Consider the following 16,039-nt stretch of genomic DNA (forward strand, 5'->3'; position numbering starts at 1 on the left):
GGGACAAGAGGCAGGGAGGCTTAGATAGTCCTGGGGGGCAGTTAGGGGCAGGGGTCCCAGGAGGGGGTAGTCAGGGGACAAGGAACGGGGGGAGGGTTGGGAGGGCAGGGGGGGCAGGGGGGGCGGGAAGTGGGAGGGGCAGGGGCGGGGCTAGGGCGGGGCTCCTCCCGTCCTCTTTTTTGCTCGCTGAAATATGGTAACCCTAATTTATCTTCACAGCGCCCCTGTGGGGCAGGGCAGGGCTACAGATAAGGAACCGAGGCACAGAGAGGCTACACTGGTTCGCTTCCCTGCCTCAGTGTCCCTGTCTGCAAAATGGGATAACACACGCCCCCTTTTCGGGGCGTGCTCCTTTGTCAGTGAACATCCGCGTCAGGGCCCGAAAGGGTTCAAATACCTTCGCCACTTTCACCCCATGGATCCCCTCCCCCGGCAGCAGCCTCAGCCCTGTGCATAGCAAGTCCCTCCTGACCTGGCTTGACCTGCTCCCTGGGGCGCTTGCGGCCTTCTGTGAGCCGCCCTGGCTTCCAACCAGCCAGAAGAATTTCCCTCTTGTTTTGCTCCGTTCTCCAGTGCGGAGGGCGTGCTGGGCATATTTTCCTTTAATGCTCTGCTATTCATTTCCTGCTGGTTTTTATATTGCATGGAAAATAGCATTTCCCCTTCTGCGGCGGGGGGAGGGGGTAAAACTTTCCTACACTTTTAATGACAGCTTCTAGCTCTGCATAGTAACTTTAAACCGTAGCTCTAATGAGATTTAATCCTCTCGTTTTGATCAAGTGACATAAAATCTCCCTATTTGTATTCTCTGGGTGGGGGTTCAGAGCTGTTGCAATTCTAGAGGCTGTGTTGTCTATTGGTTAGAGCAGAGGCGGCTGCGAGTCAGGACTCCTGGGTTCCATTGTTATAGTCAAAGGTCTCTGGGGCAGGGACCTAGACCCCAATCACCAAAGGTATTTAGGCACCTGCCTTCCATTGATTTCAGTGGGAATTAGGTGCCTAAATACCTTTGAGGACCTGGACCCTTGTCGAGTTCAATGTCTGATCATTGCCATGCAGAGCCAGAGAACTACACACACAAAGCAGAACTCACCCCTTTGTTCATAGGCCAGCATGAAACCTATGCATCCACTTCACTACTAGAAGTTTGTATCTGCAGCCAATCCATGATCTGCAAAAAAGGTCCGTGGATATCAGTGGATATCCACGGGGAGAGGGATAGCTCAGTGGTTTGAGCATTGGCCTGCTAAACCCAGGGTTGTGAGTTCAATCCTTGAGGGGGCCACTTGGGGATATCTGGGGCAAAATCAGTACTTGGTCCTGCTAGTGAAGGCAGGGGGCTGGACTCAATGACCTTTCAAGGTCCCTTCCAGTTCTAGGAGATGGGATATCTCCATTAATTATTATTATTTTTTGGATTTGCAGGGCTCTATTCATTACCTCTCCGCGCAGGAGTTAATGTCGCCCACAAGGAATAATCATTCTGTATCATTCAAAGCTGAGTGAAATCCAGAAAGTTTTAAGGGCTGGTATATGCTGGGAAGTTAATTCAGAGTAGGCCTGGTGTGAATCTGAAGCACCATAGCTATTCCTGATTAACTCCACTTTGTGGATTAAACTGATTTGGAATATGGCACTCTGGAGTACAAGCATCCAAACCGAGAGTTAATCAGGAATAGCTATTCCAGAGTAACTCTCCATATAGACAAGAGCTTCACAAACAGCATGAGACCTTGTTGACACACAAAAGTTACTCCAGAATAGCTATTGTGCTTTAAATTCATACCCTACTTAAATCGTAGTTAACTTTCAACGATCGACATATAGACAACTTTCTTTGTAGAGCGAAATAAACTAACTTTCCCCCCCGTTTTAAGAATTTGAGGTATTATTCAAACACACACACGGAAATGTGCTTAAAACATGACTTTAAAAAAAAAAAAAGAAGATGTTTGTAAAGGGCTTTTAGACACTCTGATTAAAAAGACGCTGTGGCAAAACAGTATTGTAATAAGACCAGACGCTTTTTGTATCAGGGACGTTGGCTTTCCATTTGTGCTGTATAGCACCTTTTTATGCAATGAAACAATTTGAAATGAATTTGCAGAATAATAAACACAAAGGTATAGGTGTAAAAAAAAAAAGGGGGGGGTGGGGAGGGGCGCGAGAAACCATCCATTCCTCAAACATATTTTTTTCTATGGTGCTGTTGTTGTAGCCGTGTCAGTCCTAGGATCTTAGAGAGATAAGGTCAGTGAGGTGATACTTTTTATTGGACCAATTTCTGTTGCTGCGAGAGAAGCTTTCAAGCTACACAGAGCTCTTCTGGTAGCTTGTCTCTCTCACCAACAGAAATTGGTCCAATAAAAGATATTACCTCGCCCCCCCCCTTGTGTCTCTAACATTTTGTGTGTGTTGGCTATACCAGGTGCTATATATCACAACTAGAAAGACGTTGGCTTTTCTGATTAAAGACCAATCTCTGGCAGGACTAGATGATGAAATCTGTGGTCCGCCTGCTTCCCCCCGCCCCAATCTGGAATGCTGATAAAGAAAGGGGAGTACCGGAGAGAACAGAGATGGAATAGTGCAGTGCCTCTGGGGGTCTGCTGGTCTCTGCTGAGTCTTGGCTAGAAGCTGGATTAATGAGCAATGTGCTCTCTTTGTAGCATGCTAGGATAGCATGTAATGGACACGGCTTGGCTTTCCCTGAAACCGACTGCTCACAAAGACCGAGCCAAACCGCAAAGTCACCCGACTGGATCAGAAACGTGAGGGCTGCGTGCAGTGAGATGAGCTTCAGTGCTAATGAACTGAAAGTCAAGCACCTAGGAACAATCATTGGAAACCTTAGGACCTGAACGCCTCGCTACCATTGATGGATTCATCCTCACAACCTCCCTGGGAGGCAGGGCAGGATCCCCATTGTACAGATGGGGAATTGAGGCACAGAGACACCATGGTCTTGTCTACACTAAAAAATGTTGCTGTTTTAACTATGCTGGTATAGTTAAAGGGGCAAAACCCCCCAGTGTAGATGCAATTGTGGTCTAAAAGCATTTGTACCAGTATAGCTTTTTCTGATTCAGCGGAGCAAAATGAGCGATACCGGTATAATTTGCTCCGTGTGAAGGCTTTTAGGGATGTAACTCTGTCTGCAAAAATCACACCCCTTAACCAACATGGCTGTGCCGCTAAAGCTTTGAGTGTCGACTGGGCCTAAGTGACTTGTCCAAGGCCACCCTGGAAGTCAGTGGCGGAGCTGGGAATTGGACCCAGATCTCGTGGCGAAGGTTCTAGCCTGTCTTAGACAAGCTGTAGCGAAGGGCAGTGTTGGAGAAGAAGGCCTCAGAGGAGAGAGTCTGAAGGAGCTGAGATTATAGCCTGGGAAGGAGAAGGTTGAAGGAAGGCAGCTACAAAAACACTTCCAAGGAGTGAAGGGAGGGAACTGTTCGTCCCACAGAATAGTAGGAGCAGCAGGCTAAATGTGATGGAGGGAGAAATCCGAGATGATAGCAAGACTAATGCTTGTAGCCATAGCAACTGAATGGACTCGCCAAAGGGAGTTGAGACAACTAGGCCCTGATCCTGCTCACGTTGAATTCAGTGGCAAAACTCCCATTGTCCCTCATGGGTGCAAGGTTATGGCCTGTCATGGTAGACACCAAAGAGGATGGGATGTTAATGTGACAGAGTGTAACTTACCGGTCCAGGAACTGGGGAGGTGTAAGGTAAATAGTATTTAAAAGGGCCTTGTTATGTTTGACAGCATACACACAAAGAAGCTAGATAAAAATGTAAATACTCTTGCTGGAAGGTTGCAACGTAACGTAACTTTATTTCTCAGAATTCAGAAAGAACGACACAAGAACCCCAAACCAGGAGAGACAAAACAGGCTGCTCCCTGGGGGCAGGGAGGCATAATTTTCCAGCCTGACTCTCATCACAAACTTCACTCCAGAGCCCTCTAGCCTGCCAGCAAGACCAGGAGCCCCTTCTCCCCTTAAAATGATAGCTTGCAAATCCAACATGGTCCTCAGGACATCACAAATATATAGCTTAAATGAAAATATCCACATCCACTCTGATTTACGAACCTACACAAATGTATTGCTGAAGGGGTTTTAAAGACCAAGGGCCTCTCAGTCGTTGTAGCGCCATTGAAGTCAAAGGAGCTGCACTGATTTACACCAGGTGATGCTTTGGCCCCAAATGTTCTCCTCCTCATTGGTGCAGTCTACACTTTTGACCTTTCTCTTGCCTCGGATCATGAAAACAGCCCAGTCGGTCTCACTTCGGTTTCCCATCAGTTACGCTCTCTGGTAGCAGGAAAGGTTGGTTGTCTAATGAAACTGTTTCCACTGGGATGGGAGACAATTTCCTGGGAACTTTTCTATGCATATTATATGTTGGACCAAGTCTGAGCTGACGAGGTCCCTTTATTTAAAATAATGAATAATTAAAGAACAATCGGGAAACCAGAACTCCCGGGTTGCAGAGCAGAGAACACCACGAGAGCATGTTCCCTCTCCAGGGCTGCATCCGGTTCCTTTGCAGCAGAAGACAGTGCACACAGCTGTACTGTGGCCCCAGATCTCTCCTGGGCTCGATCCTTTCCCCCACTGAAGTCCATGGGAGTCTTGCCATTGACTTTGTAGGGAGCTGATCAACATCCGGCGCCTTCTTCGTCCCTCAGCGGTGTAGAACCATTTCAGCACGCTTGGGGAACATTGGCTATGGGCTGTGTGGTCGGCAGGCTGTGCCCAGAGCGCTCTGTTTGAGAGGCATGTTGCAGTATTTCCAAACTACCTCCCTCTGCTGGCTGGAATCGGAATGGCCTAATAATGTCATAAGGCCTATACTGCCAGCAGAGAAAGAAGAGTCCCTATTAGCTCAAATGGTGAGGCTGGTGCTTTTGGGACAGGAAGATCAGTTTGGTGACTTCTGTTGCCACTAAAATCACAGGAAGCAACATCCACACAGCTGTGTACTCCTAGGTGGGCCTGGTTTTGCTGCACTATTTCCAAACATGAATATTGTATCCCAAGCAATCAAGTGCAGATGAACAACTGTTAATATTCTCAGGCTTTTTTTTTTTTTTTTCCCCCAGTTGTGCTTCAGCTACAACTTACTTTTCTGTCTTCCAATTTTTCCTTTGATGGCAGATGTTCCTGGAGAAGTATGGCTACTTCGATGAGACAGCTCCTAATGGACTCACTTCTGCGCAGTTCACAGAAGCAGTGAGGTAAGAATCTTCCTTTGTGTAGAAATTTCAAATGCAACAAACCAAGATCCCCATCCAGCCCCTGGCTTCTGGGTTGTGTGAGCTGTACCCTGACCTGAGGTAGGGTCGCCAACTTTCTACTCACACAAAACTGAACACCCTTGCTCCGCCCATGTCCCATCGATGTCCCACCCCTTTGCCGAGGCCCCATGCCGGCCACTCCCCGCCCTCCTGTCGCTCGCTCTCCCCACCCTCACTCACTTGCTCATTTTCACCGGGCTGGCGCAGGGGGCTGGGGTGTGGGAGGGGTTGAGGGCTCCGGATGAGGGTGCAGGCTCTGGGCTGGGGATGAGGGGTTTGGGGTGCAGGAAGGAGATNATGAGGGTGCAGGCTCTGGGCTGGGGATGAGGGGTTTGGGGTGCAGGAAGGAGATCTGGGCTGTGGGCTGAGGGGTTTGGAGTGTGGGAGGGGGTTCTGGGCTAGGGCAGGGAGCTGGGGTGTGTGGGGGGGTGAGGGCTCCAGCTGGAGGTGCAGGCTCTGGGGTGGGGCTGTGGGCTGAGGGGTTCGGAGTGTGGGAGGGGTTGAGGGCTCCGGCTGGGGGTGCAGGCTCTGGGCTGGGGATGAGGGGTTTGGGGTGCAGGAAGGAGATGTGGGCTGAGGGGTTTGGAGTGTGGGAGGGGGTTCTGGGCTGGGGCAGGGGCTTGAGGCATGGGCGGGGGGTGTGAGGGCTCCAGCTGGGGGTGCAGACTCTGGGGTGGGGCTGGCGATGAGGGTTTGGGGTGCAGGAAGGAGCTCCGGGCTGGGGCTGAGAGGTTTGGAGGGTGGGAGGGGAATGAGGGCTGGGGCAGAGGATTGGGGTATGGGGGGGTGTAAGGCATGCAGGCTCTGGGCGTCACTTACCTCAAGCAGCCGCCACGTCCCCCCACTTCCGGCTCCTATGTGGAGGCGCGGCCTGGTGGCTCTCCGCGCTGCCCCGTCTGCAGGTGCCACCCCCGCAGCTCCCATTCGGGGGACGACATGGCAGCTGTTTCCCGGGAGCCGCGCGGCGTGGAGGCTAGCAGGGAGGCTGCCAGCCCTGCTGCGCAGCGCCGCCAACCGGACAGTCAATGGCACTGACCGGAGCTGCCGGGATCCCTTTTCGACCGGGTGTTCTGGTTGAAAACCGGACACCTGGTCACCCTACCCTTAAAGTCTCTTCCCAGCAAAGGTCTTTTCCTGTGGCCTGTCTACCTTCTGAGCAGGCAAAAGCACAGTGATTGTTCTAAACTACACAGCCGCATGCCCAGCTCCCAGCAGCGATGCGCTGACCTGCACCATTCAGCCCAGTATCTTACTGCGCTGATTAGTTTGCCTGTTATGGCCTGGTTAGAATAATATCCTCAGCAATGCTGCAGTTCAGGGCTGGCTGGAAGATTTCATGAATGCCTGGGATGACAGCCATACTTATAACACCACCATCACCTGGTTCCTCTATGGGGCTTTTCAGCAGTAGATCTCAAAGCACATTACAAAGGAGGCCAGTATCCTCACCCCCATTTTGCAGATGGACAAACTGAGGCACAAGACATGGGTTGCCCAAGGTCACCCAGCGGGCCAGGAGTAGAACCCAGGTCTCCTGAGCGCTAGTCAGGTGCTCTGTTCGCAAGGACGCACTGTCATGCGTAGTGGGGCCATAGAGTCCGGGGCCAGAAGGGTCCATTGTGATTGAAGGATAGGTTGTCTCCCGGGAGCTGTGCCCTTCCTGGGGCTTTAGTTACCTGATCGGTGCCAGGGGTGGGCTTCCCACCCCAGCGCATCCTCATGGATTGTGTTCGGGGCCACGGAGGAGATTTGCCCTTTCCGAGGGAGGCTGGCTCCAGAGAGTTTCCCCTCCCTCCCTTCCCCAGGTGCCCAGCCTAGGAACGTCAGCGAGAGGGGAGTTTCACACTAGTAAAATGGCGCCAACAGCCAATGCAAAAGCTCTGTCGACCTCTGGCTGTATTGCGTGAACGGCTCCAGGAGCCTGAAGTGCAGCAGATGCAGCAATAAACGTGTGGCACCCAGGAGTGCTGGGAGCTGACTGTTTTATTTGCCTGGGCCCAATCCCCTGGTAGGGGACAGGGTTGCCGAAGGCTAATACGCCGTCACCTGGCAGGGGTCCGTGTGTGCTGCCTCCTGTTCCAGCTACCCTGGGCCACACTCTGATCTCAGAGACACCGGTGTGCCCCCGGGTTTCTGCACTGACTTCAGTGCGTGTACCCCGGTCTGATTAAAATCCATTCCATCTGGGGCCTCCCCTGCTAAGTCTGCCAGCCGGAGCCAACCGTGCTGCTCACCTGTCTGCTAGGAGCTGAATGTGGGTACCTGCTTGTGAGACACTGAACTGGGATGCGCCGACTCATTTTAGCATGTGGTGCAGTGGTCAGAGCACAGGCCTGGGAGTCAGGAGGCCTGGGTTCTAGTCCAGGCTCTGCTGTCGCAGTCTCTGCTCCGTGCCTCAGTTTCCCCTCTGTGCAGTGTGGGTAACCACGTCTCTAAACAGCTTTCAGATCTGTGGATGAGGAGTGCTGCATCCTGCTCCCAGTACAATGAGAGCTTTGCCATAGGACTCAGTGGGACCAGGATCTGGTCCTATAGGTGTAGAGCACTATCATTTCCCATAATGCACCAATGCCAGCGGCTCTTCCGTGTGAACCAGTGATTGAGGGCTGGGCGGCTCCAGGTCTTGCTATCATTCTGCGTGTCTATTCAGTTCCCCGTTGGTTCTGATGTTTCTTCCTCTTCTTTCTCAGGGAGTTCCAGTGGGTGACCCACCTGCCGCTCAGCGGGGTCTTGGATACTTCCACGGTGCACCAGATGAACCTGCCGCGGTGTGGTGTGAGTGATGCAGAAAGCCACGCTGCCTGGGCTGAGCGGGTGCATGCCTTGCTCTCCGGCAGACGGGCCAAGACGAGACGCAGGAAGCGCTACGCGCAGCAGGGTAGGTGCTTTCGCTGCTCACTGAGATTTTCATGGGCTGAGTGCAATAATGCAGGCTGCTGGCCAATAAAATCTGGGTGCTTGCCCAGGCTACATGCGGTTGAACTTTTACATACTGTGACTTGATTCCCAGAGCTCCTGTCACTTGGCTGAGGTGCTGGTAGCCTCTCCTAGCAAAACAAGAGCAGAAGACCTAGTAAGTTACCTCATCCTGCTGCTGCCTAGGATGTGTTGTTCCTAGAAGCTGCCTGAAGATGGGCCCTTCTGCTGAGTTTTCCCCATTCTTTTGCATATCTGACCTCAACAACAATTAGAGCTGATTGGAAACTGAAATTTCTGTTCCATGGGAAATTGTGAAATTTAGATTCTTTTCAGGGCTGTCAAGCGATTAAAAAGCTTAATCGTGATTAATCGCGCTGTTAAACAATAACAGAATACCGTTTATTTAAACGTTTTTGGATGTTTTCTACATTTTCAAATATCTTGATTTCAATTACAACACAGAATACAAAGTGTACAGAGCTCACTTTATATTTATTTTTGATTACAAATATTTGCACTGTAAAAAACAAAAGAAATAGTATTTTTCAATTCATCTCATACAAGTACTGTAGTGCAATCTCTTTATCATGACCGTTGAACTTCCAAATGTCGAATTATGTACAAAAAAACCCTGCATTCAAAAATAAAACAATGTAAAACTTTAGAACCTACAAGTCCATTCAGTCCTACTTCAGCCAGTCACTCAGACAAACAAGTGTGGTTACAATTTGCAGGAGATAATGCTTCCCACTTCTTGTTTACAATGTCACCTGAAAGTGAGAACAGGCGTTCTCATGACACTGTTGTAACCGGCATCACAAGGTATTTACATGACAGACACGCTAAAGATTCATATGTCCCTTCATGTTTCAACCACCATTCCAGAGGGCATGAGTACATACTGATGATGGGTTCTTCTCGATAACAATCCAAAGCAGTGCGGACCGACACGTTCATTTTTATCATCTGAGTCAGATTCCACCAGCAGATGGTTGATTTTCTTTTTTGGTGGTTCGGGTTCTGTAGTTTCCGCATCTGAGTGTTGCTCTTTTAAGACTTCAGAAAGCATGCTCTGCACCTCATCCCGATCAGATTTTGGACGGCACTTCAGATTCTTAAACCTTGGGTTGAGTACTGTAGCTATTCTTAGAAATCTCACAGTGGTGCCTTCTTTGCATTTTGTCAAAATCTGCTGTAAAAGTGTTCTTAAAATGACCATGGGCTGGGTCGTCATCCAAGACGGCTATAACATGAATTATATGTCAGAATGCGGGTAAAACAGAGCAGGGGACATACAAGTCTCCCCCAAGCAGTTCAATCACAAACTTAATCAATGCATTATTTTTTTAACAAGCATCATAGGCATGGAAGCATGTCCTCTGGAATGGTGGCTGAAGCATGAAGGGGCATACAAATGTTTAGCAGATCTGGCATGTAAATATCTTGCAGGGCCAGCTACAAAAATGCCATGCGAATGCCTGGTCTCACTTTCAGGTGACATTGTAAATAAGAAGCAGTCAGTGGTATCTCCTGTAAATGTAAACAAACTTGTTTGTCTGAGCGATTGGCTAAACAAGAAGTAGGACTGAGTGGACTTGTAGGCTCTAAAGTTTTACATTTGTTTTGTTTTTGAGTGCAGTTATGTAACAAAAAAATCTTCATTTGAAAGTTGCGCTTTCACGATAAAGAGATTACACTACAGTACTTGTATGAGGTGAATTGAAAAATACTGTTTCTTTTGTTTATCATTTTTACAGTGCAAATATTTGTAATAAAAATAATATAAAGTGAGCACTGTACACTTTGTATTCTGTGTTGTAATAGAAATCAATATATTTGAACATGTAGAAAAACATCCAAAAATATTTAATAAATTTCAATTGGTATTCTATTGTTTAACAGTGCGATTAATCACGATTAATTTTTTAATCAGGATTAACTTTTTTGAGTTAATCGTGTGACTTAACTGCGATTAATCAAAAGCCCTAATTCTTTTTTTCCTTGTCCTGAATCATAATGAAAAGCCAAACTTCCCCATGGAAAAAAAATTCTGTTCGGGAGCATCAAATTGTTCCATTTTGCTGATGTTGAAACACTTCATTTTGGTAATGTCAAAACATTATAACGTAATTAAAAGTATTATAATAAATATAATATATATTATAATACCAAAAGAATATTTAATGCAATATAAATGTCTAAACAAATCAAAATGGTAAATCTGAAATGAAACATTTGCATCTTATCAAAATGCAACATTTTGACTTTCTCGAAATGAGAGCCCATGACCATGACGACTTGTTTCAACATATTCCTTATTGAAATTGACGTGGTCCCATGAAATATTTTGATTTTGACAAAGCTGCATTTTCCAATAGAAAACTCTTCTTTCGGAAATGTTTTGACCACGTCTAGCAACCCTGAGATCCTGTTATTTATTCCAGATCATCTCTGCATGTCCCGCTATGTCTGTTTTAAATTACTCTGGCAGCCAATACAAGCGTCCAGCTCTAGGCTTGGCTGGGGTAGTTGGATGTATTTTTTATTTGATTCTTTTCCTGGCTGTACTACAGTAATTTTACACTTGGAGAAGAGGGGCAAGAAGATAGAATGATCTTTTCTCCCTTTCAAGGACATTTGAACGCATGTGTCCGTTTGCTAAGTATAATTGGACCATAACGTCCCTGATCAACATCAAGGAAATAGCTGACCGAAATTAAAATTGTGTGACAGGCTTGGTAGTGAGAAGGAAATTTTGGAAAACATGTATCTGCCTGTTCCAGCCTTTTGGAGGTTAATGGCTGAGCAAGTGCTGAGTTGATCCCGGCACTAGGATTGTTTGGAAGGAATTGCACTGAACATTGATTCCGAAAATTGTCCCAAGTTTCTCTCCACAGACAATAGCTTGCTGTAAATGACTCTTGTTTGGCGTTGTTCTCAGTATTGCAAGGTCATGCCTTGCGGATTCTATTCGATCTCTTTTACTGTCGTATCTGAGCATCCGCCAACTGTGCATTAAGTAACATGGGTAACCTCTGGCCTGCATAGTTCATTCCTCCCTGGGGAGAGCGGTGGGTGTGCTGTGGAGCGTCTTGTTTGGATAGGGTTTGGTTTTGCTTTAAATGTCCAAGCAAATGTGTTTGTATCTGAGAAGGCAGGTCAGGGAAATGCACCTGGCACTTGGAGTGGAAGCGGGTAAAGTTTGTGAGGGTCCCGTGGGAGTTAAGATTTAAAATTTTTATTAAAGCTAATGTTAAAAAAATGATATAGTACGTAGGTTGGGAACAGAGTGTCTGTACATCTGGGTGTAGTGCTTAGATTATCCACAAATACAAAGTTAGTTTTTGAAATGTCATATGCTACATAGAGTACATAATCAGCAATAACCCACATTTAGGTGAATAAGAACATAAGAATGGCCGTACTGGGTCAGACCAAAGGTCCATCCAGCCCAGTATCCTGTCTGCCGACAGTGGCCAATGCCAGGTGCCCCAGAGGGAGTGAACCTAACAGGCAATGATCAAGTGATCTCTCTCCTGCCATCCATCTCCACCCTCTGACAAACAGAGGCTAGGGACACCATTCCTTACCCATCGTGGCTAATAGCCATTAATGGACTTAACCTCCATGAATGTATCTAGTTCTCTTTTAAACCCTGTTATAGTCCTAGCCTTCACAACTCCTCAGGCAAGGAGTTCCACACATTGACTGTGCGCTGTGTGAAGAAGAACTTCCTTTTATTTGTTTTAAACCTGCTGCCCATTAATTTCATTTGGTGCCCCCTAGTTCTTATATTATGGGAACAAGTAAATAACTTTTCCTTATTCACTTTCTCCACACCACTCATGATTTTATTTACCTCTATCATATCCCCCCTTAGTCTCCTCTTTTCCAAGCTGAAAAGTCCTAGCCTCTTTAATCTCTCCTCATTTGGGACCCGTTCCAAACCCCTAATCATTTTAGTTGCCCTTCTCTGAACCTTTTCTAGTGCCAGTATATCTTTTTTGAGATGAGAAGACCACATCTGTATGCAGTATTCAAGATGTGGGAGAACCATGGACTTACATAAGGGAAATAAGATATTCTCCATCTTATTCTCTGTCCCTTTTTAATGATTCCTAACATCCTGTTTGCTTTTTTGACTGCCGCTGCACACTGCGTGGACATCTTCAGAGAACTATCCACGATGACTCCAAGATCCCTTTCCTGATTAGTTGTAGCTAAATTAGCCCCCATCATGTTGTATGTATAGGTGGGGTTATTTTTCCCAATGTGCATTACTTTACATTTATCCACATTCAGTTTCATTTGCCATTTTGTTCCCCAATCACTTAAATAGATTTAACAATACAGTTTAGATATTAGAATCCGAATACTCGGGTACATCACTCTTGAAAAGTTGTATGGAGATTTGGTTGTGCAAAGCAAAATATATCAATGAGTGGAGATTATCCCTCAGTAATTGGAGAATTAGATTGGTTGTCCATTTAGAAAATACAGTCCACAAGGAAAGTATTTGTTACTTTCCTGACTGCCCTCATCCCTCCTGGTATTGCCGATGTCCGGTGATGTGTTCTATGGAGATGTCCCTCAGCCACCTGAAGGCATCTGACACCATGAGTTGCTGCATCGGCCGAGCGTAGCACTGACCAATTCCGCATTCTCTCAGCACTCGCTTGTTACTGGGGTCCCATGTGCCTAAGGCTCTGACAATCCGTCCGTGTGTCTGGACCTGGTAACCCTTAGTTCTCAAGGTGTCAGCCAGAGGGGCATATTTCTCTACCTTTCGAGCTCGGGCATGGTGGAAGGCCGGGGTCCTGTTCTCGAAGGTCACTCTGACATCCACCATGATGACCTTCTTCCGGTCCTCGTTGGTGATGACGACGTCCGGTCGCAGTTGGCTGTCGGTTCTGGGGATATAGTCTCAGACTGGCCCCTGAGGATTCTCTGTCTCTTGCACAGATGAGTTTGACCCTTTTAACAGAAAGTTCCTCAGTGCTTGAGGCCTGGGGTCAACTCTGGACCCCGTTCTGAAGTTTGATGATTGTTTTTTTTTTTTTTTTAAAGCAAGATAACTAATGCACTGGTGCCATCTCATTGTGAAATCCAAGTGGAGATAAGGCACAGGTAGATTTCCCCACAGTGTAGCTATCTGAGATCAACACGGTCCCCCCACCCAGAGATGACCTTGCTGGGCTACATCACAATGGCCTTATCTGCATTAGGATTATGGCAGCCTATTTATCTCACTGTAAAATAAACATCTTTTCTGGCAGGGAAAAGACAGCTCCTGGATCCAGGCCATTGAGTGCCTTGAAGATAAGGACCAAGACCTCTTATTGTTTCTAGCTCGCTCAGGGAAGGCTGCTTGGAGGAGGGGAAATTAAGGCAGGCTGGGCACATCTCTGGGACTGATAGCTACTTAGGCCAGGTTTGGAGGCTCTCTTTTAGGACGGCTTCCAACAAAACCACGGCCCTTAAAACTGGACCTGTGCCCCTACCAGGAATAACAATGGGCACAATTTGCAAAGGGGGATGCTCAAAGTGCCTTGATTTTCAAAGTCGCTGAGCAACTGCAGCTCCCATTGAAATCAGCGGGTGTTCCAGATTTGCATTGACTCTGAAAATCCAGATGCTTTGCCCTAGGTGCCTGGATATGGGTTTGCACCTCTGTAGTGCCTCCCATCGGAGACTCTCAAAGCACCTTGCGAGGAGGAAAGCACTGTCAGCAGTCTGGGTGTATGTCTGTCCATTGCGTCAATTGCTTCAGACCGTCTGGTCATAGATTCATCGCTACAGGGCTGGATTTGCCTCTGAGCTGGGCACGCCTAGCGCCAGACGGGTCAGCACTCCCATTTACCCTGCCCCTCATCTCCCATCAGCTGCCTTCCAAATAGGCCCGTCAGTAACGTGCTTTGTGGGGAGAGCGGCTGGGCGCAGCTGTGCCGGGGACATGGGAAAAGTTAATGAGCGATTAGGTAAGTGCCAGTGACATGTCTGCATCTGTTTTAGCGGCGGAGGTTGGTGGTGGGGTTGGGAACGTTCGCCAGAGGCAGCACTTTCCCCCTGGCCCGGCAGGATTGTTACACGCAGCTGGTTTCTCTGCAACAAAACGTGACTCTTCTTCGCATCTTTCCTACAAACTGTATCTTGGCAGGGCTCCAGCAGATAAGACGGAGCGTTTGTGGGCGGGGAAGCAAACAGGATTTAGGCAAGGCAGGTTTGCAGAGGAGACCAAGGCAGGTTTGCAGAGGAGACCGAGGCAGGCAGGGACACGGAGAGGGAGTGGGCTGCAGAGGAGAAGGTGCTGGGAGGAGAATGCTAAAGAAGAGGGAGCAGGGAGAGCTGTAGAGAGACCAGGAGATAGACAAGAGCAGGTCCATGCAGTCGAGGGGGGTGATTTGGAACAGGATCCTGGAATGACTTGAGAGCCACGGGCAGGGGTGAAAGTAACTTAAAGGACTTACTGGTACGCAGGGCTGGGGTCCTGAGCAGGGGGCGGGGCCTCAACTGGAAGGGGAGGGGACTTTAAATCCCCGGGCCCTTTAAATCGAGATTTAAAGGGCCCGGGGCTCCCGCTGCGGTAACGGCGGCTGGGAGCCTTGGGCCCTTTAAATCACCACCAGAGCTGGTGGCGGCCGGGAGCCCCAGGGCTCTGGTGGCAATTTAAAGGACCCGGGCTCCGGCTGCTGCTGCCCGGAGCCTGGAGCCCAGGGCCCTTTTAAATTGCCGGCCTGGGGAAGTTGCCTCCTGCCGGTACGGTCGGCTGTGTACTGGCTCTTGGCGGTACGCCGTACTGGCTTGCTTTCACCTCTGGCCATGGGGTTGTCTGGGGAGGGGGCTGTGTGTCTGTGCTACTCTACACGTCTCCGAAGGAGAGCAGCAGCGTTCTGCCTGATGCCGGAGTCTGGAGAGCAGGGGCAGAGAATGCCTGGTGCACCGCTGAGAACCCTGACCCTCAGTCCCCTGCTCTAAGCCCTGTTTAATGCATCCTCCCTGTTCTGGCTCGCACAGCCCTGTTCTCTCCCAGGAAATCTGGGCTGTGCATCCTTGCTCCTGGGATGAGGCAGCAAGACCTGGTGGAACTGGATAAGGTTCAGAGACGGGCAAGAAAGATGATCAAGGCTATGGAATGGCTTCTGTAGGAGGAGAGACTAAAAAGATGAGGGCTCTTCACCTTAGAAAAGAGACAGCCACAGGGGCGGCGGGGAGGAGGGGAAGATGATAGAGGTCTATAAAGCCATGGATGGTGTGGAAAAAGTATATGGAGAAGTATTATTTACCCCTTCACCCAATGCAAAAACCGGGGGCACCTGATGAAATTAATAGGCCGCAGGTTTAATACAAACGAGAAGTACTTCTTCACACAAGGCACAACTAACCTGTGGAACTCATTGCCAGGGGATGTTGTAAAGGCCACAAGAATAACCGTGTTCAAAAAAGAACTGGATATGTTCATGGAGGATAGGTCCATCAATAGCCATGGTGATCAGGGACAGAATCCCATGCTCGGGGCAACCCTAAACCTCTGACTGCCAGAAAGCAGGAGTGGAAGACGGTGGATCACTCCAGAATTGCCCTGTTCTGTACGCTCCCCCTGAAGTGGCGATATGGGCCACTATCAGAGACAGGACACTGGGCTAGGCAGACCATGGTCTGACCCAGTAGGGCAACTCTTATGTTCTTATGATGCCCCTTGCACTGTTTTATGTGACTTCTCTCCCTTTGTCTTTCTTGGGCTGGGTCACTGTCACCATTCAATGACAGAGCCTTGGCAGCGTTCACAACAGTGCCTCTGTCTGGTACAGACCCCCA

General features: G+C 48.5%; 1 protein-coding gene across 1 annotated transcript in view; it reads left to right on the forward strand.

Moving 5' to 3' along the window:
* MMP28 (matrix metallopeptidase 28) overlaps positions 1–16,039 on the forward strand; it is a 44,900-nt gene that overhangs the window by 8,531 nt on the left and 20,330 nt on the right. Inside the window, exons 2-3 of the mRNA XM_034752847.1 lie at positions 5,166–5,245; positions 7,996–8,183. Coding sequence (XP_034608738.1) covers positions 5,166–5,245; positions 7,996–8,183 — 268 coding nt within the window. The remainder of the gene's footprint in view (positions 1–5,165; positions 5,246–7,995; positions 8,184–16,039) is intronic.

This window comes from Trachemys scripta, chromosome 18 (assembly GCF_013100865.1).
Source record: "Trachemys scripta elegans isolate TJP31775 chromosome 18, CAS_Tse_1.0, whole genome shotgun sequence".
NCBI lineage: Eukaryota > Metazoa > Chordata > Testudines > Emydidae > Trachemys > Trachemys scripta.